We start from the raw sequence: 24,454 nt of genomic DNA, 5'->3' as shown, positions 1-24,454 counted from the left end.
CTAATTCTGTTGCCCATGTACTTGGAATTGGTTTTTGTTTCTTGAACACTTTCTAGTGGCTGTTTCCTCATTATGCCTCAACTAGACGCCTGGTCACAATCTGACTTACATCCACACGGAGCTGTAACTGGGGCCATCAGAAGTGGGAGGGGAAGACTAAAACCAGAGGTGAAGGATCTTTAGGGACCTATAAGGTAGGTCTCGACTACGGACTCCAACTCAAATGTCTTCAGGAGGATACAGGGACAGGGAAATGTGGTCGAGTGGAAGAGCCTGGGATTTTGTTGGCGGGGTGGTGGTGGAGGAGGCAGGGGGATTCTAGTCAACCAGAGTTTACATGTTCCTCCCCAAAGGACACCCAGCGAGTGGTGACCCAGGGTTTCCAGGTCTTGGGGTGATTGTCTGAGGTCTGAAAATTGCATTTTATTTAAATCCTAGTTAAGTGAAAGGAGCCTTGGTTTGGTTTTGTAGTGGCTCATGTGTTGGGCTGCTAACTACAAGGTCAGCAGTTCAAAATCACCAGCCACTCCTTGGGAGAAAGGTTGGGTTTCCCACTCCCATGAAGAGTTATAATCTTGGAAATCTACAGGAGCATTTCTACCCTGTCCTAAAGGATTGTTATGAGTCAAGATTGACTCAACGGTATGGTACCGAGTGTGTTTGTTTTTGTGTTAAGTGAATATGCATTTATTTATGTTTGATCACTGTTTGATAGTAACAGCTAATACAGACACTTTAAAATCTTTGTGGGGAAAAACAAAAGTCTCATTAGTCTCTCTGTGTAACTGGACTCTTTTTATTGTGACTAAGTAGGCATACTTGGGGGAATGCACCACAACATGGCGATTTGTATAGAAGCATCTTTACTGCCAGCTGAGTTTTGTTTCATCCTAACTTGGTGAGGCAGGTGGGCAGGAAGGAGGGATTAGCACGCAGTTGGAGCTGGGGTATATGCGTGGTAGCTTCCAGATGATCATTTTCAGGAGCGATCTGTTTGAATAGCTACCCTTCTTCCTGTTAACAATTTCACTCCATGTCTGTCAGCTGATGGAGGAAACCCATGGGCGGCACTCACAGACTGCCGTCTGAGACAGGGATTATGTACACACCTCTGCTTACTAGCTAAAGCCAGGTGTTTACTCCCTGCCCTTGCTAAAGTATATTAAGATTCAAAATGTGCTTTTTTTTAAAAAAAAAGGCCTTCAATTGTCCTGACTTGATTCTTCAAAAAGTAAATCAATTGCAAACGTTTATTTGACCAGTTACTATCCCTGGATCATTCCTGTCATGATTCACAATGGTTGGCACCACCTGGTTAAGCACTTTTGCCCTTAAAAATTGAAAGTACATATTAAGGCGTATTGCTAAGCTCATCAGACACACCAATACTCTCTGCTTCTGGTTTTCTATTGAAGGCGTGGTTGGATGGGTTGTGAACTCCACCTATGTAAGAGATACCTGACAGAGTATCTATGAGACGGAATCAGGAATGTCACCAGAGACCCTGGAAGTGTTGCTGGAAAGAAAGGAAAGGAAATATGAGACCTGGTTCTCTAATGACATCATTGATTTGGGCTGTTCCTAACTGTCATCAGGAGATCCCACGTGGCTGGTGTTGGGGTACTGTGAAACCAGCTCTTGTCCAGCTGCTGTGGGAGCTACCAAACAGAGAACCCCGTCTTATTTGGGTTCTTGTTCAGAGGACACGGACTCTGAACACCTGATCTAGCTCCGTCACCTCCTCATTTAGGATGATCCACTCCTTTCTGCTGCATTGAAGATCCACCGGTGTGGGAATGGTACCGAAGAGAAGCCAGAGACAAGGAAGAAGACAGGAGAAAGGCAACTGGCGACCAGACCCAGGGCGTCTCATGGGGGAACGGTGTCTGGATTTAAAGGCCGACGCTGACAAAATGAGGGCAGACACAGGTCTATTTTTTTTCTTTTTTCTTTCTAGGTCACCATAGGGAACCGATGTAACCTATTTACAAGTGACCTCCAGGGAAATCTTTAAATAGTTATCTTGTCACTGTCCTTTTCATCATCTTCCATGATCACGTTGGGTCTCTCGTCCCTGAGCAGTCTCACACCTGCAAAACAAAGCATTCACCTGCAATTAAGTGCCTCTAATGGAAATAGTAGATACCCTGACAGCACAGAGCCAGTACACAAGAAAACAGCGGCCCAGAAACCTTCCCAAATCCGCAGACTCAGTGCTTCAGGTGTCTACCAAGGGAGGAGTAACTGGGTAGCTTTATTGGGCCTCTCCACAGGAGCTATGGGTCCATGATGACATCACTTTGGCTACAGGGGATGTGCAACCTGACAGAGGCTTTCCCCTCCCTCCCCTCCCCTTAGCCTTTCTAATCTTCTCTGAGTCTTGCTCCTAAGCTGGCAGCACAGTAGGATTGAAAGGGTATGGAGTTTGGGGTTCAACTCTTTCTGCCACTCACTCAGTGTGCTGGGACCGTGGACATCTTCATACCCAGGTTCTCCCAGAGCAAAATGAAGACATGGTGATTTATTTTGAAGGTGCTTGTGCTTGTGACATTTAGTGAGATAATATGTGCAGCCTTTTGCACAGTCACACCAGTGGTCAACTAGGAGTCAGTTTCCACTTTCCTTTCACAGTGGGTTAGATTGTTTCCTTCTGAAACAGACTGGGAAGACTGAAGCAGTCAGACGTCAAGCCTTTCACTAATGTCTGGTGAAAGATCGAGCACAGGGTCTGGGCCTGGCATTTCCAAATGTCAGTATCAATACATGATAACGTTTACAATGTTCAGAGAAAGTAAGGAAAGAGTAATGAGTTTCTGTTTGTTTGTTTTCCCATGCAGCTGTATGACTACCACTTAAATAGCTATTCTAGAATTTTTTATGTGAGATGATTCTTTTCCTTCTTTGGGGGATTAAAATATCTTTTCTAAAGATGAAAATTTAAGGTTGATAGATGGTTGGTGTATGTTTGTTTGTTTTTTAGCATTCTTATTTGGAAAAATAAAAGGCACTCCACTTGGCTGGGCCAAGAGAAAAGGAAAGAGAGGGAAGAAGAAATAGGATGTAACCAAAAATATTCCCTGAGGTCTTCTTAAAATCAAACCATAGGTTAGCTTCCTTCGCAGAGAATGTCTGCCTTGAGCATCAGGCTCTTCTTTAAAGAGGGACCTAGAAGGGGTCAAATTGGCAATAGCAACTTGAGAGATTAAATAGGAAACAGAGAGAGCAGAGAGTTTACGTTATTGAGGTGGAACAATGTCGCAAAGGAAGGTGAGGAACTTGTGTACCACTTAAAGAACGCCATCCACCGCACTGAATGGTACATGCAGAAACTGCTGATGTGGCTGTGTAAATTCTCATCACATCAGAAATGAAAATCAACTTCTGTTAAAGTTGCTGCAATGACCTTGAGCTCCACCCTATTTCATTTAAAAAATGTTTACTGGTCTGTAAAATTCAGAGGTGTGAGCACCATCAAAGAGATGAATCGGCCCATAAAAGATCAACCAAGGTGGCCTGGGTGGCTTTGTTCATCTTCTATCTAAGAAGTGGGGTCATTTTAATAAAAGGACAAAGGCAGCAATGTGTCCAGGCCAGTCTTCTCCGGTTTCCGAAGTCCTCAAAGCCAGACAACCAGGTTTGTTCCCTAACCCCCCCCCCACACGCCTTCCCTCCCTCCACCATCCTCTCTCACAATTAGACCTTTCCGTTCATGAAACATTTCATAAAGATCTAAACTTGAGAGAGGATGCTGTGCACCACAAGAAATCTTTCTACAACACTGAATTCCATTCAACAGTGGCAAATTAATGAAAATGATGTGTTAATCTTAATGACTATTCATTTGATTCAGTTGCTAGTTTGTTCATATGGGTTCTTTACTAATTAGCTGATATTTATTAGAGGAGAAAAACAATTTGAAGAGGCTGGCTGAAATAAAAGCTATTGCATAAATCACTGATGAAACACTGGGGAATATTTTCTGCTATAGCTGCAAAGAGCTTTGGAGTTGTACTTGAAGTAAGACTAGAATTGGAAAAGAACATTGGCTAAGCTATGTCAAGTCCCCAAAGCTTCCTTCCTCCGTCACCTTACATTGAGCCAAATTTGAGCTGATTCCAAATGGGCAAAATCTTTTAAATTCCTCAATACTGGGTTCTTTGAGACAAGAATCTGAGGGGGTGAGTGGGGGGAATAAGATCTGACATTTCAGGGATGGTAGGATCCTGTTCAGATCCTCCAAGCCAACCTTCCCAAAGTGGCTTGGGTCTTCCATCTAAGCTTGGGACACAATGTTAAGTGGAAATTGACTGAACATTTTATGCTCCTGTACTGACAGTGAACCAAACCTGTCATTCCTAGTTCATGGAACCTCTATGTGGACAGCATAGAAGCGCCCAGAGGGTTTTCATGGCTGTGACGTTTTTGACACAGATAACCAGAACAACCACTCAGCATGGCTCCAAGGGCTTCTGGGTAAGTGTGACCTGTCAACCTTTCTGTTAATGTCTGAGTGCTTAACCAGTTCGCCACCGAGGGAATCAGCTGTCTCTATTCCAAGCCTCATTATGGGAAAGTATAGGGTAGATCACCAAAATCTCATTGCTTAAGATCATAATTGGTTTATGTTGCTACTGCATTCTTTTTCTTGATGCTTCATAACACTTTCGGTGGTTTGAAGTTGGCTGATGTTTGAGAAACATGGGTCTGGTCCATCTTGCCTAATCGTCATGGTCTCCTGTGGGAATCACAGCAAGTCTTTGGAGGAATGTGGATTTACAGCCAGAAAACTTCCCTGTTGGTGGCTATTCAACTTTGTTCAAGTGACTTAAACTATCTGAGCTTCAGTTTATCCATCCATAAAATTGGTGGAGGGAGATGTCTTTTAATGCTCTTATAATTTGAGGTCCTTAGGTAGACTTATGTCATTTAAAAAATAGGTGTTCAATAACTCCTTGAGTGAACCTCTAGTAAAGTAATCTTTTGCATTGTGGAAACATTGGATAATACATCCATCTCCCTTACTGAGTCATAGAGTTCTCAAAATATATTTTAACATCTAATTTAGGACGTTGAATATTTGGAAAGTCAACAAATGTCAATTCCTTACCCTTCGCCCTCTCTTTGTACAGGAGAGATTGGGGAACTTGGATGTTCATTAGGGATTACAACAGAAAAAAAAACCTACTGTCATGGGGTTGATTCTGACTCATGGTGACTCTATTTGGGGGTTCTGAGGCTGTAAATCTTTATAGGAGCAGACATAGTCATCTTGGTCCCTTAGAGAGGCTGATGGGTTTGAACAGCTGGCCTGTGATTAAAGTCCAATTTTTATCCGAAGCACCACAAGAGCTCCTTTAGTTAGAGTTTTGTGTTGTGTCAAGTCAAGGTGATCTGTCCAAGGTGGTGAAGGACTAACTGACCTTGAAACACACTGTTGTAGACTCCGATACCACCACCAAGTGCCATCTACAGCTGGTTACCCATGAACTTCTCATCCGAGGTTAAGACACATTCTTCTTAGCCATCACACCAGAGGACATACAAGAGGCTTTCAAAAAGTTCATAAGGAACTTCCATTTTCTCCTTATTCCAATGTTCCATGAACTTTTTGAAGCCCTCTCATACTCTGTTCCGTGAAACACAAAAAATAGTGTCACTTTCAAAGGCTATACCACTCTCTTTCCTCCATGCAAGACAAGATTTTACATTTTGATTTCAACAGCTATCCAAGTGTTCACAATTTTCCAGGAGTCCCTTCTAACACTTCCCATCTCATTATTCTTTCTTACGTCTGGTTCCTTTTGGCACCAAACCAAGCCAACCCAAACAAACTGAACCGAACTGAACCAAACCAAGCCAACATAGTACAACAACAAAACTCACACATATGGACTCAGTGTGGACCCAAAGCCACCTTATGTGTAGAACTGAGTAAAATTGCCCTTGTGGGTTTCTGCGACTGTCAATCTCGACTAGAGTAGAAAGTTTCATCTTACTCCCACAGAGCGGCTGCTGGATTCAAACCACTGGCTTTGTGGTTAGCTGCCCAAGGCATGCCACCACTGTGTCCACAGGCCTCCTCCTTTGTGGCACAAGCCTAGATTGAGTTCTTTTTCCTTTCTTAAGGAGGCTTTGGATACCCAGGAATGACCAATCACAACCAATGCTTCTTACCTACGATGCATTTGCCAGCATGGGGGGCCCTAGAAACTGGGCCAAATTGGGAGAAAAACGTGGGCTGGCAAGGAAGCCCAAGATGGCTCTGCATGGAGGGGTTGTTTTGGCAATTGGAACCTGTCAAATCAACTCATTAACTCAGAGGAATGAAGGTAGTTAGCAAGAAATTTAGTGGAGAGAGTGAATCCTTGTCCAGTTTGCATTTGCCAAGGGCTAATGAGAGGAGGTCTCTCCAGAGTGCATTTGACTGCGAGTTCCTCTCAACACCCTTATTAGAACCACTGTGAGTCTCTCGAAACATCTGCCAAAGGCTCTCTCCTTATCAGCTTAACTAGCTTTTCGATTACTGCCAAATCTAAAAGCCTCTTCAAAAACGAAGTACTTCAGCTAATATACTAATAAAGGCTAAAATCATGGAACAATAACTGTAATTGCACGTACTTACAACACAGAGATTTGCTGATCCAAGGGATTCTATCTCTCATGTGTATGAGCTCTAGACCGTGCATGGTTGCACCAACATTTGCTATTCCGTAGAGAGACTGCTCTCTTAGAATGTGGATGCTGGGAGCTGTTGTTTATTGTTAGTTGATTCTGGATCATGGTGACCTCCTGGTTCCAGAATAGAAAGAACTGTGCCCCATTGACTTTTCAGGGCTTGGGCCAAGGCAGATGTAGGCCTATCTTGGGAGGTACCTTTACGTGGGTTCCAAGCACCAGCTTTTTAGCTACGACTTCAGTACCACTCAGAGACCCCGGCTATTGGGAGTAGGTAGCACCCGTTGCCAGGTGGCAGAGCCCAGCACCTTGGGAAACTCCTTGAGTCAGCAAGTTTACATAGCAAGGCCAAAAACAGCTGTGACTGAGCACATGCTTATGTTCCAAAATTGAGGGGCTTATGTCAGAGGATGGAAGATTCAACACAGAGTAGAAGAGAACCAACATGTGCAGAGGGATTTCAGTAGTCTAGGGACTGTGCTAAGTATTTTGTGTATTTTGTTAATTCCCAAGTATTTCACACCCCTTTCTCATGGATTAAGGACTGAAAGATGACTCTGATCATTTTTGTCACTTTTCCAGAGTGACAAATGTAGTATCGGCAGAGCCAATGATCCAACCCAGGCCTTTCTGACCCCAATGTCTGTATTTTTACCTCATGTAGTAGGACAAATGAGTCTTGGGATAGTGCAAGTGGTTAATACATTTGGCTGCTAGCCTACAGTTAGAGGTTCAAGTTCACTCAAGAGGGGCCTCAGTAGAAAGGTCTGTTTCATTCTGTGGTGCATAGATTCACTATGAGGCAGACAGACTCGGCAGAACCTAACAACTATAACATTTGCTTCAAAATGATGAGCCAGTCAACTGAAACCCTGTGGAGCACAAGTCTACACATGGCGTCACCGTAAGTCTAATTCAAATCCACTGTAACTGGAAAAGCCCTAGGATGATACCCTATCCATAAGATTTGCTTGGCATTACTAAGCCTTTCCCAAGAAGGCCTTCAGTAAAGACCATCAGTCTCCTTTAGGAACTGCAGAATTGTGGTTGCCAGGTAGATCATCAACCCAAAGAGCAATCCCAGCCCAGTCCTCATGAGTTTATTACATACGTAGTTGGTGTAAATCAACAAAAACAACAGCTACAACAATATCAACAGAATAATTGGTTCAGTTCTAAAAGAGAAGACTCGATCTTGGATAACTGCATGCCCTCCCTGGTGGCATAATGGGTTTCGCTCTGGACTGCTAACCACAAGGTCAGCAGTTGGAATCTACTAGCTGCTCCACTTGGAGGAAGAAAGACGAGACTATCTGTTCCTGTAAGGATTTACAACCTCAGAAACCCACAGGGGCAGTTCTATCCTATAGAGTCAATCAACTCAATGAAAATGGGTGAGTTATTCTTAATACAGAGTAGACTCGGTAAAAAAGGAATCGTTTTGACTTGCAGAGGTCTAGCTGAGGCTGAAAATGTGACTGGCACCCAGAGAGTGGCAGAACTTAAGGAGACTCTCCGGTAGGTGGAAGGATGAGTGTAGGTAGGAATGCATAAAACCTAGGAGAAACGAATGGCTGATCCATTTTTCTGGAGAAAATGCCTCTTCTTGCTCCATACCATCTTTCCTCTCAGCTAAATTATATTTACTTTATTGTGATTGTCAAGAATATGCACAGCAGAACATATGCTAACTTAATTTCTACACATGTGATTTAGTGACATTGGTTACATTCTTCTCTGAGTTGCTTCTACCTGGTTAACATAAATTCATGTCCCCCTACATTTCCTATCCAATCTTTCAAGTGGATGTCAATTTGATCCCATATAGAAGTTCTTAAAAGAGCATAATCCGCAAGGCACACAGTTCTTACCAGTTAGTGGGAACTATTGCTTGGTTTGAGGAATGCTAGTGGTGTCGTGATTAGGAATTGGGCTATGATCTGTGAGGTCAGCAGTTTGAAATCACCAACTCTTCCTCAGGAGAGAGACAGGGCTTTCTCCTCCTCAAAATAGTTTCAGTCTCAGAAATCACAGGGGCTCTTCTACCCTGGCCTTTCAGGTCACTATGAGCTGCCATTGGCTTGATGGTAGTGAGTTCTATTACCTCAGGATCTTGCATGTAATCAAAGAACCAAAAGGCTGGATTCTAGGTGTGTGTGTGTGTGTGTGTGTGTGTATATATGTGTGTATGAAACAGAGAAAGACAGAGAGAAACAATGGTATTCCTGACCATTGCTGACCAGGAGTAGAGTCTCAAAGTCACACTTTTGCAGTTCACCATGGATAGAGAGACTAGCGAACACAGTGGGTGGACGGAGGAGAAAGGCAGTGGGACCAGAGAAAGAGAGAGAGAAAGAAGGACCAACAGACACAAACCCAGAGAATTGCCATAAGACCCTTCAACAAGGCTGGGCATGCCAAGCCCCTTGATTGCCCTTTGTCATGATGGATTCTTGTGCAGTCCATTTTTAATAAAATATTAAATATTGATATTAAATGAAAAGGGAAATGTTATTTATTAATAATGATAAAATCCCATCTCCTCCCAAGAATATTTCCTCTGTATACTCATAATACTAGAAGTCCCACCCATAACATTGGGCAAATGCAAAACTTCCCAAAGATCAGGCAGACATGAGTTTGAACCTCAGTTATGCCACATAATAGGGTTTGATCTTGTTCATGATCCAGTCATAGATCAAATCAACCAACCAACCACCCATCCTCCATCCACCAATCCACTGATTTCATTCCATTTAAGAATTTAAAGAATTGAAAGTGGCTGAAGAAGTGAGTTAAATTTGCTTCCAGTTTCCCTGTCTATAAAGGGTATAGCAGCTCCTCACTTGTGATACTCAGTTGATTAAAAAAAAAAAAAAGGATGAGACATGCCGAACTCCATGCCCATCAGTGACTGACTCTCAGTAATCAGCACATTATCTACTGCTCCGGCTACCATTTCTCACCATACATATGCACACACTCACGCACATACACAGAAGTTTTAAAAATAAATTGTGAAAAAAGATATCTTTAATATGCACATACACATATACTATACATGCACATCCACAATCATGGAGACTTTAAAAAGCTTGTGGAAAAATGTAAGTGAAAGAAATGGAATTTGTCTATAACTGTTGGGAAGCTTGCTCATACACATACCACCATATATACACTTACATGTGTATGTATACACACACACACACACACACACACCAGGGGCATCAAAACATTTGTGGGACAATTATCTTTTTTTTGTAAATGAAATATTTAATAACTGGTATAAATGCTACTAATTGCTATCAAATCCATTCTGACTCATAGCAATTCCATAGGCTAGAGTAAAAATGCCCCATTGGGTTTTCAGGGCTATACTTTTTCAAAAAATCATTTTATTTGGGCCTCATATGACTCTTATCACAATCCATCGATCCATCCATTGGGTCAAGCATATTTGTACATTTGTTGCCATCATCATTCTCAAAACATTTCCTTCTACTTGAGCTCTTCGTATCAGCTCATTTCCCCCTCTTTCCCAGACCCTTCCTCCCTCATGAACCCTTGACAACTTATAAGTTATTATTTTTTCAAGTCTTACACTGTCCGATGTCTCCCTTTACCCACTTTTCTGTTGTCCATCCCCCAGGGAGGGGGTTATATGTAGAACCTTGTGATTAGTTCCTGCTTTCTCCCCCACCTTCCCCTTCCCCTCCTGGTATTGCTATTCTCATTATTGGTCCTGAATGCTTTATCTGTCCAGCATTCCCTGTGTTTCCAGCTCTTATCTGCACCAGTGTATACACTATGGTCTAGCCAGATTTGTAAGGTAGAATTGGGATCATGATATTGGGGGAGAGGAAACATTAAAGACCTAGAGAAAAGTTGTATGGTTTCATTGGTGCTACACTGCACCCTGACTGGCTCGTCTCCTCCCCGGACCCTGCTGTAAGAGGATGTCCAGTTGCCTACAGATGAGCTTTGGGTCTCCACTCTGCATTCCCCCTCATTCTCAATGATAAGATTTTTTTGTTCTTTTATGCCTGATACCTGATCATAAATCTTTTTTTTAAAAAGTCATTTTACTGGGGGCTCATAAAACTCTTATCACAATCCATCCATCCATCATTGTGTCAAGCATATTTGTACATCTGTTGCCATTATCATTCTCAAAATGTTTGTTTTCTACTTGAGCCCCTGGTATCAGCTCCTCATTTTTCCCCCTCCCTCCCCACTCACCCTTCCCTCATAACTCGCCCTTCCCTCATGAATCCTTGGTAATTTATAAATTATTATTATTTGTCATATCTTACACTGTCTGACGTCTCCCCTCACCCACCTTTCTGCTATCCATCCCCCAGAGAGGAGGCTATATGTAGATCCTTGTAATTGGTTCCCCCTTTCTACCCCACTTTTGCTCTACCCTCCCGGTGTCACCACTCTCACCACTGGTCCTGAGGGATTCATCTGTCCTGGAGTCCCTGTGTTTCTAATTCCTATCTGTACCAGTGTACATCTTGTGGTCCAGCCGGATTTGTAAGGTAGAATTGGTGTCATTAGTTGTGGGGAGTAAGCATTTAAGAACTAGAGGGAAGTTGTATATTTCATCATTGCTATACTGCACCCTGACTGGCTTGTCTTTTACCCACGACCCTTCTGTAAGGGGATGTCCAGTTGCCTACATATGGACTTTGGTTTCCCAATCTGCACTCCCCCTCATTCACTATGATATGATTTTTTGTTCCTTGATGCCTAATCCCTGATCCTTTTGACACCTTGTGATCACACAGGCTGGTGTGCTTCTTCCATGTGGGTTTTGTTACTTCTGAGCTAGATGGCCACTTGTTTACCTTCAAGTTTTAAGACCCCAGGCATTAGATCTTTTGATAGCTGGGCACCATCAGCTTTCTTCACCACATTTTCTTATGCACCCATTTGTCTTCAGTGATCGTGTTCTTGCATTGAGGGAGTACTTGAGTGGAAACCCAATGTCCATCCGCTACCTTAATTCTAAACCTGTAAATATATGCACATACATCTATTTCCCCATCATCATAAATAAGTATACTTACATATGTACATACCTATATTTAGACCTCTATAAATGCCCTTTACCTTCTAGTTCCTTCATTATCTTTTAATTCCATTTTCCACTAGTTCTTTGACTCCCCATTTGTATGTGCATGTACCCGATCATGGGTGTGCATGTGTGGTGCCTGCACAAACACTGTCTCTACTCTAACCATGAATATTTATGTCTTATTCCCAACCAGCGCATAACATTTGCAGAGAAACAAACAAACTATACCTCATACTGCATAGCCTGGGGTTGCACACATAGTTCAATAAGATTTTTTAGTTTGTTGACATATTCAGATAGCTGCCAGTATTTCTGCATCTCTCTTGTTCTTGTTCTGTGGGTTTTTAAAAATTTTTTATTAAGCCCTGGTGTCTTGGGAATATAGACCATTAGCCACCAGATGCACTATTCATGTAAGATTTGGGGGGAGGGGATTCTCCTCAAAATTCATGGGCTCAGAGAATTTGGCCTGTTCTGCTGAAGTATGAGCAATCCCCCAACCCTCCCCTATGCCCAGGCCAGCCCCCGGGGAGCCCTCAGTGAAGATAAACTGGAGAAGTAGCAGCCATTCAGTGTGACCCAGCTTACTGGGCCCAGCCAAGGTTATTCCTGGGCCACAACCAGATGGTAGAGCTCTTGATCTGTTCCCATCCCCTTCTGCAAATGTCCTGTACCAGCTGCTTTACCTGCTGTAAAGGGGGGCATGTGCAGAGCAGGTGTGTCTTTTCTCCTGGGCTTTTTCTGTTCCAGGTCCGTGTTATGAAGGGCTGGACTCATCTTGTTCTTTGGATGTCTCCCTTGGACATCATATCTTTTTAGTAAGTGCTCTGAAAGCATGCCTGCAGGATTAGGGGAAGAGAGGGGGGGCGTCAATGGCATATCTCCTAAGATTTGAAGACGAGGCTATTTTCAGTCACCTGAAAAGCGGGTGGAAGTTGGATAGGGACTAAGGCAGACCAAAGAAGAATGGGTGCGTTTGAATTACAGTGCTGGTGAAGAATATTGAAAGTACTGCCTAAAGGACAAACATCTGTCTTGGAAGAAGTATGGCCAGAAGGCTCTTTAGAGACAAGGATGGCAAGACCTCGACCCGCATACTTTGGACAAGTCGTCAGGAGAGACCAGTTCTTGGAGAAGAGCATCATGCTTGGTGAAGTGGAGAGGCAGTGAAAAGAAAGATGGATTGACACAGGGGCTGCACCAATAAGCTCAAACATAAGAACAATTGTGAGGATGGCCCAGGACCGGGCAGTGTTTATTTGTTACACATAGGTTAACTATGAGTTGGAACTGACTCCAATGCAGCTGACAACAACAACCACAACAATGCCCGTATGTAAGGTGCCCTGGTGATGCTGCACTTCAGGCATTTGGTTGCTAACTGGAAGGTTGGCAGTTCAAACCCACTAGGCACTCTGTGGGAGAAAGATGTGACTGTTCCTCCTGAGAAGGTTGACTATCTCAATAACCCTATCCATGGACTCTCCAAGTTAGAATCGGCTTGTTAGTAATAGATTTGGTTTGGTTTATGTCCTGATATATTTGCCCATCTACCTGTGAAGCAGGCTGTATAATGTAACTTTTCAAATCTATTTAATTAGAAGTTTCTTTATAGCAAGACTGAGCACACATGACGGCTACTTTATGGACCCTGCTTTTTGCAAAGGGTTTTACGTGTATGATTTAATTTCAGTTTCACAAAGCCTTGAGTGATTTAATATTTCTGGCACTATCAACTATTGGAGTGAAAAATGAGCCCAAGTAAAGTTAAGAAACGTGCCTAAAGCAACACGGAGCATGGATTCAGAGACAGGACTTGGGCCCAGATTTCCTTTCTCAAGAGACTTTTCTCTCAGTCAGGCATGGCCATTTGATTTTCAATAATCCAGCTGCTCCCTGTTTCCACTCTGATGGCTCAGCATGCTCCTCTCCACCCATGATCCTCTTGCCTCTATTTGACATGTAAAGCTTTTCCCACCATTTAAGAAATCTACAGAAATCTTCTCTAGAAAACACACCACGATTCACTCTTCAGATGCACTCCTTACTTTTCACTGCACGTGTCAGCTACAGCTGCACTGCTGTTATTTATTGATGTTTACGGAGTCTGCTGGTGGCGCAAACAGTGGAACTGCTCGGCTACTACCCACAGATTTGGAGTGCATGTCCACCCAGAGGCACCGTGAGCTGGCCGTCTCCAACTGAAGACGCTGGAGCCATTGAAAATGCTGGGGAGCAGTTCTACTCTGTGTGGGGTCCCCAGGAGTCTGGAGTTGAATTGACAGCAACAGGGTTTATTTTGGTTTATTTCCTACGGGACTGATTTCCCAAGGAGACCTGTGTTTCCTTATTCTGTACCATTCACAGCGTATCAGAGTGAGGACATCCGTAAATGATCAGGGAAGGAAGGAAGGAGAAAAGGAAGCAAAACTTCTGGGAATTGGAGTCACCAGTCATGTCCAAGGGTGTGGAAGACATGTTCATTGTATAGAAAGTTGATTTGCTTTTCTCCTGGGCCCATGGGGAGGTTACCTTTCAGCCAGTGGAGACCTTCTAGTTGGGCACTACTCCCAGGACTGGCCACATCAACCCCGTGAAGCCTCCACTCCGTCAGCCCCAGGTCTGCTGGATATTGATGTTCATGCTGACTGACTTTGGACACCATTTGCTTGTGATGTCAGACCCTCCCTTAGTCTGGGTCCCGGAGTGACTGTTTGGAGGCCTGCCTCTTTCAGTTCCCAACTATCCCTATTGGTGGGAGAAACAGACTCTTATGTGAAGCCGTGGAAACTTCAGAATAGATTTGTTATGGTGACCATCTGTAGGATAACCAATACTAAGGCGAAAGTCTGTAATCATTAAACAAATAGCAAACTATTTAAAGGAAAAGCTATAAAAACCAATATGATTGAGTGCCTTTGATTTTCCTGGCCCCGTGTGCAAAGTGAGCTCCTGGCCCATTACCTGGTATAAAAGGAGGGATGTGCAGGGCCGGCGTATCTTTTCTTCTTGGTTTTTTTTGGTCGGAGTCTGCATTCAGGGTGACTTGGGCATTTTTCCCCTTCCTCGGCTTCTTTTTGAGATCACAGTCTTTAATAAACTGGTCTGAAAGATCATCTGCTGGGGCAGGATGTACAAAGAGTCAGTGTGAATAACAATTCAGTCACACATTGGATGGCTTCCAATTACATCGTTACATACGATAAGGCTAGAAAACTAGATACCATATATACTTGATTATAAGCCGGCCTAACTATCCATGGAGGCACCGAATTTTACCACAAAAGCTGCATTAAAAATGTGCTGAAAAGCTCAGCTTATGCTCGAGGATATGCGGTAACAATTTTGGCCTCTTTCAGTGTGGTCTTCAGTTATCTTGCAGGCATTCAATAGCCCCAACCTACGGCTGTCGGGTGGATTCCAGCTCGGAGAGACCCTATGGGACAAGGCCAACCTGCTCCACGGGGCTTCCAAGACTGTTGTCTTCCACCTCTCTCCCATAGAGCACCCATTGGGAAGGGACACAGATATGCTGTGTGCAGTGAATCTTCTGTTACGTGCCAAAGCATTCTTATCCGGAAACTCTAAGGCTAGCCAGAGGGCAGTCTGGCTCTGTCTATAGGTATGAATGAATAGGAGGAAATGAAGATATTATTTGACATTTTCAGCACCTCCAGCTCCCCATCCTCCAAACTCTTTCTTCTCTCCTTCTCTCTTTAATGATCTCTTTTTCCTTTAGAAAATACCCCAAATTTTGAAATATTCTTTAAGACATGGAGAAATAATGATAAATCAGTGTTAAATCCCATCTCTTTGGTTTTGTGAGTCTACATATAACCATAGCATACACTTATTTGTTCAGTAAATGTTATTAAATATTCAGTAAATTAAAAAACTCAGCTCCTCTTGTATGCCAATTTTTGTGTGGGGGTCCATGGATAAAAGGACAGATTAGGAAATGGCCTTCAATTTATAGATAATTGATTGGGCTTTATGCCTAGGAGTTCCTTATTGTAGACTCCCCATCATGCATAAGGAACCCATCCTTAGAGGCAGTCAGTACCATCACCCTTACTCCTGCATCATCCAAGGATTGTCATACTTAACCCCCCCCCAAAAAAAAAAAATCAAAGGGCAATTGTGCTCTTCAGCCACTTTTAGTGACAATAAATGTTCCCTTTCACCTAAACTCACTTTGCTTTCATTCAATCATGTCGATTTAATAAACTTTTAAGTTGAGATGGAACCATGTGAAGTGAAGTGTGCATTGTAAGGCAGCGAAGTTTGTACTAGTGAGTTTACAGGCACTCCAGAAACAGGGAGGGCTGAGGGTGAGTTTACTGATCGCCACCTATGTCTTAGGTGGCTTCATATACACGAAGGATTCCTCATGGTGTTGTGGGCTAGGTGCTGGCCTGCTAACTGCAGGGTCAGTAGTTCTAACCCACCAGCCACTTGCCAAGAAAACGACAAGGCTTTCGGGTCTCCCAAAGATTTACAATCGCAGAAACCCTGTACAGGGTCACTGTGAGTGGACATGAACTCAATGGCAGTGGGTTTGTTTCAGGTTTGTTTTCCACCTTGTGGGATGGACCAACATCTTTCCTGGTTTGCCAGTGCCTGTGCTTTACCAACTGGGAAACCTTTAAAATACCACTGCTGGATATGTTATCTCATGAAACCCGCACAATAAGCCCATAAGGAAAGTATACGATTATCCTCAATTTGTAGTTGAGGATATGGAAGCTCAGAAGGCCAAGAGAGAGGCTGAAGATTAAATTGTTGACAGTTGATGGGGTTGGGATCCAAGCCAGGCTCTAGGGGCTTTGCAGCTTTACATCTGTGTGAAAAAACCCTGTTTTGAGAATGTGCTTCTGTGTAGCACAGCCATCCTTACCTCAGTTTCACAGACCATAGGCAATTGTCAAGTGACGGACTCAGTGGATGGATGGGTGGACCACTGAAATGAAATTCAGGATAAATGCTGCCCAGCTGTGGGTTCTTTAGCGATGCAGGCCTAACCTAGATTTATCATGGGTCACTTTGATCGCAAGATCCTAGGCAGAGAGCAAGATTTTCTGCTTCAATTCTGGCTTTTATTTCAATTGGCACTTTTCCCCACTTTTTGAGAAATCCTGGAACATAAAATATCTTGATGGCAAGTGGGGAGAGGGGAGTGGAGGGGGAGGCATAACCAGACGAGCCATAAACAAAGGCTATGAATATGCAAAAGACTCATCTATCAAAAGTCTGAGTGTCTCATTTTTAGAAATGGGAAGCAGCAGAAATGTTTCTGGTATTTTCATTACAAAGGTTATGTAAAAAGTCAGTTGTGGAAAGGAAACAGATTGACAATAAAGCAGAAAAAGGCTACTTAAAATTCTGTCTTGATAGGCAAAGAGAGATATTTGAAATATTTTATTGGCGCCGCACATGGGGTGTCGGAGTGCCTGGAAAATGTTAGAAACCAGCTCCACCACCAGCTTTCATGTTATTGCCTCAGGACAGCTCTGCCAGGCACGCTGACAGAGCTGGAAATGAGGACCATGCCCTCTCTCGTCCTTTTTAACCCTGATGAACCTCCCTCCAGTGCTTCTGCTAACATTGACGTGGCAAACCTCACAGACCCCTGGCTGTGTGCCTGTCCATCTGGTGCTGGCTGACACCAGAAGGCTCGGCCTATCACGTTTCAGAGGGGTTCCCTCCGAGCGGCCTGTACACCCCCTTTCTGACGCCCACCGCTGACCTTCACACTGGAACATTTACCTAAATGGCTGCAGCGAGGGTCCAGCGTGTCCAGTCTGTCTTCTGAGAGCTTCAGGGGCTGCATTTGCTCGGTTGACATCATCCAAAGAGGGGAGGCACGAGCAGTGCTTCTCTAGCGCTAGCGAAGTATACGGGCCCATTAGCGTGCCGTATATTGACAAAATGAACACACATACTGAGCATTTGCTTATTATGACTTACTTATGAGCATCCTTCTGATGCTCCTATGCTTCAAGTCAGCTTCTGAGACTTAGCTACTCAAAACCCCAAACTCCACTGATGTGGAGTTCATTCCAATGCATAGTAACTCGGGGGTTTACTTGGCCATGAATCTTTACAGAAATAGGCAGTCACATCTCCCTTCCATGGTGTGACTGCTGTGTGCAAACTGCCTGTCATTTGGTTGGCCAGCAAGTTCCTTAACCATTGCACCACCAGCACTCCTACTTTAAAGTTATTAGAAGCTTAAACCTTGGTATTTAAACTAGAGCACAATTAATCTCTCTCACACACACACATACACACACAGCCATTATTGGCAATCGTCATTTAGCAAATGTTTAGTATTTACTCTCTCTCAGAGGTTCTTTGGAACTTTCAGACCATTGTCAAGTCTGAATTAGAATGACCTCGTTAAGTCCAGTGTAGGAGTGGGTTACTCCTTGAGCTGCTAACCACAAAGTCAGCAGTTCAAATTCACCAGAATTCCCTCCTAGGGAGAAAGAGGAGACTGTCTGTTCTCATGAAGATTTAGTCTCAGAAATCTAGCGAGCAGCTCTCCTTTGTCCTGTTGGGTCACTGTGCATCAGAGTCCACTCTATGGTAGTGGGTTTAACTGAAATTACAGAAAATTGAGATTAGAATTTGCCTGCATTATCACTTTCATGTTTTGCGAGGTAAAATTATGCCCACTTCATAGATAAGTGTTTCCTAGCAGGTGTTACTACCCCTTGTGAGATGATATGCTGGAATGATCCGGGCAGGAGCTGTGAAAGCAGATACCTACACTTTATCGTGGACTATGGGCTATAGTACATTTTTAGTTGTCAAATGAATGCTAAGTTTTTCATTGTTGTTGTTGTTTTTTTCCTGAAAAGGGGCAATAGGCCAAACAAGTTTGGAAACCAATGTCATAGATAAAGAAACTGTGACTCAGAAAGTTAATTAAGTGATTTAATCATACCTCTATTAAATAGCCAAGTCCTGGATACAAATTCAGTGCTCCTGAATTCCATTAAATAGCCAAGCCTCTTAAAAAAAATGGGGATCTTTGGAACCAGAATTAAGCCAGCCTTCTGATTCCCTCCTGTTACATCCTATGACTATAAATAATGAGGATCCCTAGCCCCCATCACCACCCCATTCAGCTACCCACGGTGGCAGAGACGTAGGAGGAGGACATCGAGGTCTACAGTGGAGCCCGATGATGGCTCTCCCTGGAGATTCTGACCTTCAGGCATCAGTCATCCTGGGACCACCCGCCCATTGAACTTTCCTGAGCTATTCGTTGTTGCCGTTGTCCAGGAGTGCAAATCCAGTGTAAACACTTGTCAGCTCTGAGATTGATAGGAAATCTTTAGAGTCTGCTTAGATTGTCTCTTGAGTTTCTTTCAGATAATTTATTATTTATGCCCTACCATAGCAAAGATGGTTGGAGAGGAATTAATCAGAGTAAAATGGTACAATTGATGCTCTTCTCTTGAGATTCCTAGGCCACTGGCATACAGATGAGCCCTTCCCCCCCCCTCCACCAGTTGTGATAACATTTCAAGCTCGTAGAATTAGTCTAACACTCAATTGTCTTCTGGGGAATGAGCCAGTCTTCTTTGGGAAGGCCGGAGGGCCTCTCTCACTCACGCTGAGATCACGGCATAGCAGATGGAGCCATTAACTGATCACTCGAGTCTGGCTTTTACTGTCACTTTGAGCAGACGGATTGTTCTGAGTGACTTCGGCAGAAATCAGTTTAGACTATTGTGCTCAGCTTATGTAGGAAGCCATTGCCAACTCTACAAGAAAGTATGCTGTTCACTTGGTGTGGGCTAATCCCCACCGATGGAGTGGAGGGAAAGGACATCGGGATTAATCACAATGACCACAGATTAAATCCTACCTGCATGGTGAAGCTCTGTCTATAATTCAAAGGGCCTTAAAAATGATCGACTCGTAGTTTTCACGTCGTTGCTGAAACATGGGAGGCCCAGCTCTTACCTGAGCAAAACAGCTATGGCAATGCCAGCCCATGGGAGCCGAACTGGGCCAAGATGAGTTGGACAGGCTGCAGGTCTCTGGACCAGGTGAGGGCAAAACTGACCCACATCTCCTTTACCAGACAGGTCATCTTGTCTGAGGGGGACAGTGCTATTTTAAATCCCTGTGATAAGCAAAATGATGACGGCATATCGCCGAGTCTCCGTTTCACTCGGGGGCTGAGAGATCACCTCCAGAGTTTGGATTTTACACTCAGAAAATATCGCAGGCTGGGCCAGGCTATGATTTCCCCCTGGAGAGTGGAAGAGACTCCCGTCACGGATGACGTTATGACGGCGTTCTAGGCAGGAAGGCTGCACGCAAAGAGCAGCGCATGTGCATGGGGGAGGGGCACCTGGAGTGCTGCATCATCTGTCATTGTCGCTATACCTGCCTGTTGAGTGTTTGCACAAGAGCACCCCGTCTCCCTGCCCGCGCCCCATGTCTACACTCCATGAGAAGGAATAATCCTTTACCAGCTAACCATCGTAAAACACAGGCTGGTCTCATCCTTGAACTAAGAAAGGCAATGGGTTCGTTTCCTCTTCCCAGCTTTACTTTGCGTGTGCTCTTCTTATTTTATTTCACTGGCTTCAAAACCATTTTATTGGGAGTTCATAGAGATACTCTATCATTCCACCATCCAGTCACATCCTGCCATATTGCACACTTGGTATAATGATCAGTTTCAAAACTTCCTTTTCCTTCGTGAGCTCCTTGACATCAGCTCCCTTTGACTCACGCCTCCAACATTGTACCTTTCCCCTCACCCCCACCCAAGAAGCCCTTATTCTACTTGATGTCCCTGTAGGTTCATCAATCCTGGGTTTCAGATACCGAAAAACAGAAAGAATTATTCAACACACATTCAAGAGGGTGACCCCAATGATGTAATACATCAGAGATAACCCCCAATATGTATAAAGGAAAAACAAAATAAAACAACTACAGAAAATGCTGAGAACGAGATCAGGCCTAACGTGAATCGGAGAGGGGATCAACTTCCTTCTTATGAACGTTCTATACCAAATAGACTCGTGTCTGCACTAGAAAGGGGCGCTGAGGTTCCTCCTTCAGCAAGACCAAAGAGCCCGTTACCGTGAGTAGATGTTGACCGATGGGGACCCTGTGTGAGAGGGCAGAATTGGGCTCCACAGGAGCCGTTGGTTTCAAAAGTGGATTGTCTGCCCACTCCCCTTTTTTTCTGAGTTGCTTCTAAGTGGATTGGAATCTCCAGCTTTTAAGTTAGCAGCCCCATGAGCACACTGCCCGCCTCCGTCAGGGATTCTCCCTTCTGTGGTTCGGGGACTCTCTGAGAAGGGCTTTCAGGTCCTTCTCCCACTACTGCACATCCGGACCCCTGGCTGTGTAGCAGCCAGCCCAAAGCTCGGGCCCTCAGAGGGATGTGTTGGCTCACACTTCACATTCTGAGTGAACTGTGCACAAGGACTATCTGCAGCCTCTTTGACCTTCTCTTGTCTGTCAACGGTTTAGTGTGGCCTCTGAATTTTAAGACTCATTCAGTGTGTGACTTGGACTTGGTTTGTCAACATAAGCCCATCCATCCTCATCTGAGAGGCTTGGTGCCAGACGTCCCATGGGAAGCAGAACTTTGTGGTTATTTAATACCCCCAGAAGAGTCTCAGAAAACACTGGCAATCAGCTATGTTAGGATTTCCTCAGCAGAAGCATGGACATCCACATGAAACAACACAAAGACTACAGGTCAGGTTTGGTTACCACATAAGCATATGCTGAGCTTGTCAAAAGAAGCTTGACGCTCATTGTCAGGCTTTCAGAAATAGAAACTATTGCTTTCAGAAATAGAAACCTAGAAGAGATCGCAGATCTGTATGCATTTCCTTGTCCTTGTTGGCGAGAGTGTGGGTGGTTCCAGGTAACATGCAAAGAGATGAAGTGAGAGGATTTCAAAAGGCAGTGGGAGGTTTTCCGGCTCACAGATGCTAAACCCTTACGTCCTCTTCACCATATTAATGTCAATTCCTTTTCACAAGGAATTCTTACCACAGAGACACTTGTAAACACACAGCACCGTGAGAAGAGCAGGGTGCCCTATGCCCAGAGGTTGTCAGTGATGAAGGTCACCTTATCTTCTGAGAACAGAAATTAGGAACCTGGGCATTGGGAAGGAGCACCGGTCGGGGTCCTCAGCAGTCACATCAGAATAGCTTCTGGAAAGTGAGGACCAGGTTGGCCAAAAGGTGCAGCCCTGGACTACAAGCCAAATCCAACCAGCAGTATCTGAAGGACAGGCTTGGAGATCTGAGTGAAGTAGGCCACAACAGCGAAACTCGATGAAGCATATTTCTACTCTGCACACATAGGGTCACTCTGAGTTGGCGATGATGTCATGGCAACGGATCACAACAGTGACCTTCCATGAGCTCAGAAAACCACTGAGTCGATTTTGACTGATAGTGACCCTCTATAGGTTTTGTGTGTCTATAAACCTTAACAGGAGCAGACAGCCTCATCTTTCCTCTGAGAAGTAGCTTCTGCATTTGAACCACTGACCTGGAGGTTAGCAATGTTAATGCCTCATGCACAGTGCCACAAGGGCTCTTGCCTATTTTAGGAGGTCAGTTGTGCCATCTCTGCAGCTGAAGAAAGCCGATACAACAGGAGGGTCAAAAACACATCTGGACAGTGAGTAGGGTCCTTATTTGGGTGTTAGAGTATGTAGTTTTACTCACGCACAGAAAATTCCTCACTGCCTGCAACCATTTGATGCTGTAAGCCAGTCTGACAGAAACAAACACATGGCTGACTGGGCCACTTTTCTAGCTGAGGAAACTTGGAAAAGTTACATGCCATCCTGAGTTTCTCCATCTGTAGACAGAGATAGATACTGTTCTAGGGTTGTTGAGGGTATTGTACACTGTAAAGGCCCAGCCCAAGTTCCAGTCCAGGCTTTCACTTTGACAAATGAAAGCTGACTTGTTGGGTTTTTTTAGTCCTTGCTTAATTGTTATCATGAGCATTTCTAAGTTCCACAACAAAATCCCCTCTTGACTTCATTGCTGGCTTTCGATGAAGCTAAGGATGAAGTTAGGATAGTCTATGGAACAGACCAACCACAGAATGTCAATGTCCAAGTCTCAGCAAGGGGGCAAACCTGATTCTCAAAAGCAAGCTGATTCTTAGCTTAGTTGTACAGATCCAAACAGTGCATCCAAAGTTATCAGAACTAGAATTATTTGATGGATTATGTCCACAGCCCATTGTAGTGTCTAGTATTTAGCTCCTTTATTCTCTACGTAATAAAATCCATGGCATTTGTCAAACTTCTTTTGTAATTTGAAAATTAAATTTAGGTCATAAAGTACAATATTGAAAAAAATCAAATTTGTTGGATGATCTAAATTTATAGAAGCTCTTAAGGAGGGACTCTTCTTTAAAATTTATAGTAGCTACGAAGGAGTGTCTCTTATTTAAAGTAGGGCATGGTGATGCTTTTGCATCCATCTCTTTTTCTCATTGTTGAAAACAAGCAAGCAAATAAACAAACACAAAAGCACCCCTCTACTTTGTGTGGCTATGCAGATGTATCCATGTCCATTCCATAGTCCACAACAGAGTTTCTGGAAAACCAAGGCTCATATAGACCTGACCACCTTGGAAAAATGACTGACAAGTGACTTGTTCTGCTCCCTGCCTCCTCCTAGCTCCACAATACATCACCTTGGTACTTTCTTTGTCCTAGCAACCCTAAAGCAACTTCCCCTTCCTGGAAACTTACTTTCCTCTTTACAAAATGTAATGGAGTAAAAAGATAAGAACTTACCAATCAGTGCAGGTGCTGGACGAAGCGGGAGAGGTGGAAGGGTCTACTTGCTCGCGGAAGCTGGGCCTGGCTCTTCGGTTATGAAGGCTGCTGCTGCTGCTGCTCCAGCTCTTCTTATCTAGGGAACAGCTGCTGCTGTTGCCATGGGGATGCTCTGTTTCTCAGGCACCAGGGCCAGGGGGATGGAGTGGTAAAGAGGACTCACCTCCTCTTCACTGCTCTCCACTGCAATAATTGTCCATTAAAATTACAACCCACAGAGCATGCTCTGAGTACTTAGCATGCACTCCAGAGAGATCCAGATGAACCAGCTGCATCTTTTAATCTCCATAACAAACCTATGAAGTCATTTCTTGGCCTGCCTTTGCGAAATATGGAAACTGAGGCACCAAGAAGTTAAGTGACTTGCCCCAAGAGATCCCATTACTAATTTTGGCCATCCACTCTATTTAATTGATTTTTAGCCTTTCATTTGTGCTTTGGGTGAAAGCGTCCAGAGTAAATTGGTTGTTCCATTCAAATATTTGTATACACGTTGCTTCGTGACATTGACTGCAATCCCCTCAACGTGATGGCACTCTGCCCGCTTGCTTTCTGTGCTTCTCCATTCCGTGCCTCCTCCTGTCCTACCCATCTTGCTTCGCTTTCTCCCTGGGTGAATATTGTCCTTTTGATCTTGCATGGTTGCTTGTCTTAGGTGTGCTTACACCTCTGTATTATCGCTCACCTCACAGGTCTATTGTTTGACTGAAAAGTGAGCCCGTGGATGATATCAATTCCAGGCCTGAATATGTCTAAAATGTCTAGGTCATCTTCTTGAGGGCATCATCAGACTCAGGCCATCACCAGGCCTGTAAGCCTGGTATTTGATGTGATTT

At 44.0% G+C, this 24,454-nt stretch overlaps 1 protein-coding gene across 2 annotated transcripts; it reads right to left on the bottom strand.

Annotated features, from left to right (window-relative positions):
* Window positions 1-815: 815 nt before the first annotated feature.
* Window positions 816-23,706, bottom strand: PPP1R17 (protein phosphatase 1 regulatory subunit 17). 2 transcript variants are annotated; one of them, XM_045288960.1, is made up of 5 exons: window positions 23,577-23,706; window positions 17,522-17,639; window positions 14,720-14,875; window positions 12,442-12,594; window positions 816-2,090 (listed from the first exon to the last, which is right to left on the bottom strand). In XM_045288960.1, exons 2-5 carry the CDS (start codon window positions 17,601-17,603, stop codon window positions 2,011-2,013), a joined length of 471 nt encoding a protein of 156 aa, XP_045144895.1. In that variant the 5' UTR covers window positions 17,604-17,639; window positions 23,577-23,706; the 3' UTR covers window positions 816-2,010. The 2 variants fall into 2 exon arrangements, with proteins under 2 accessions (XP_045144895.1, XP_004702819.1); XM_004702762.2 differs by having other exon boundaries at window positions 14,720-14,872; window positions 23,577-23,702.
* Window positions 23,707-24,454: the final 748 nt, after the last annotated feature.

Source organism: Echinops telfairi, unplaced genomic scaffold (assembly GCF_000313985.2).
Source record: "Echinops telfairi isolate 266 unplaced genomic scaffold, ASM31398v2 ScPeMD7_23;HRSCAF=83, whole genome shotgun sequence".
Classification (NCBI taxonomy): domain Eukaryota; kingdom Metazoa; phylum Chordata; class Mammalia; order Afrosoricida; family Tenrecidae; genus Echinops; species Echinops telfairi.
Note: the sequence above shows the minus strand (reverse complement) of the source record. Positions and strands in the feature narration are given on the sequence as shown.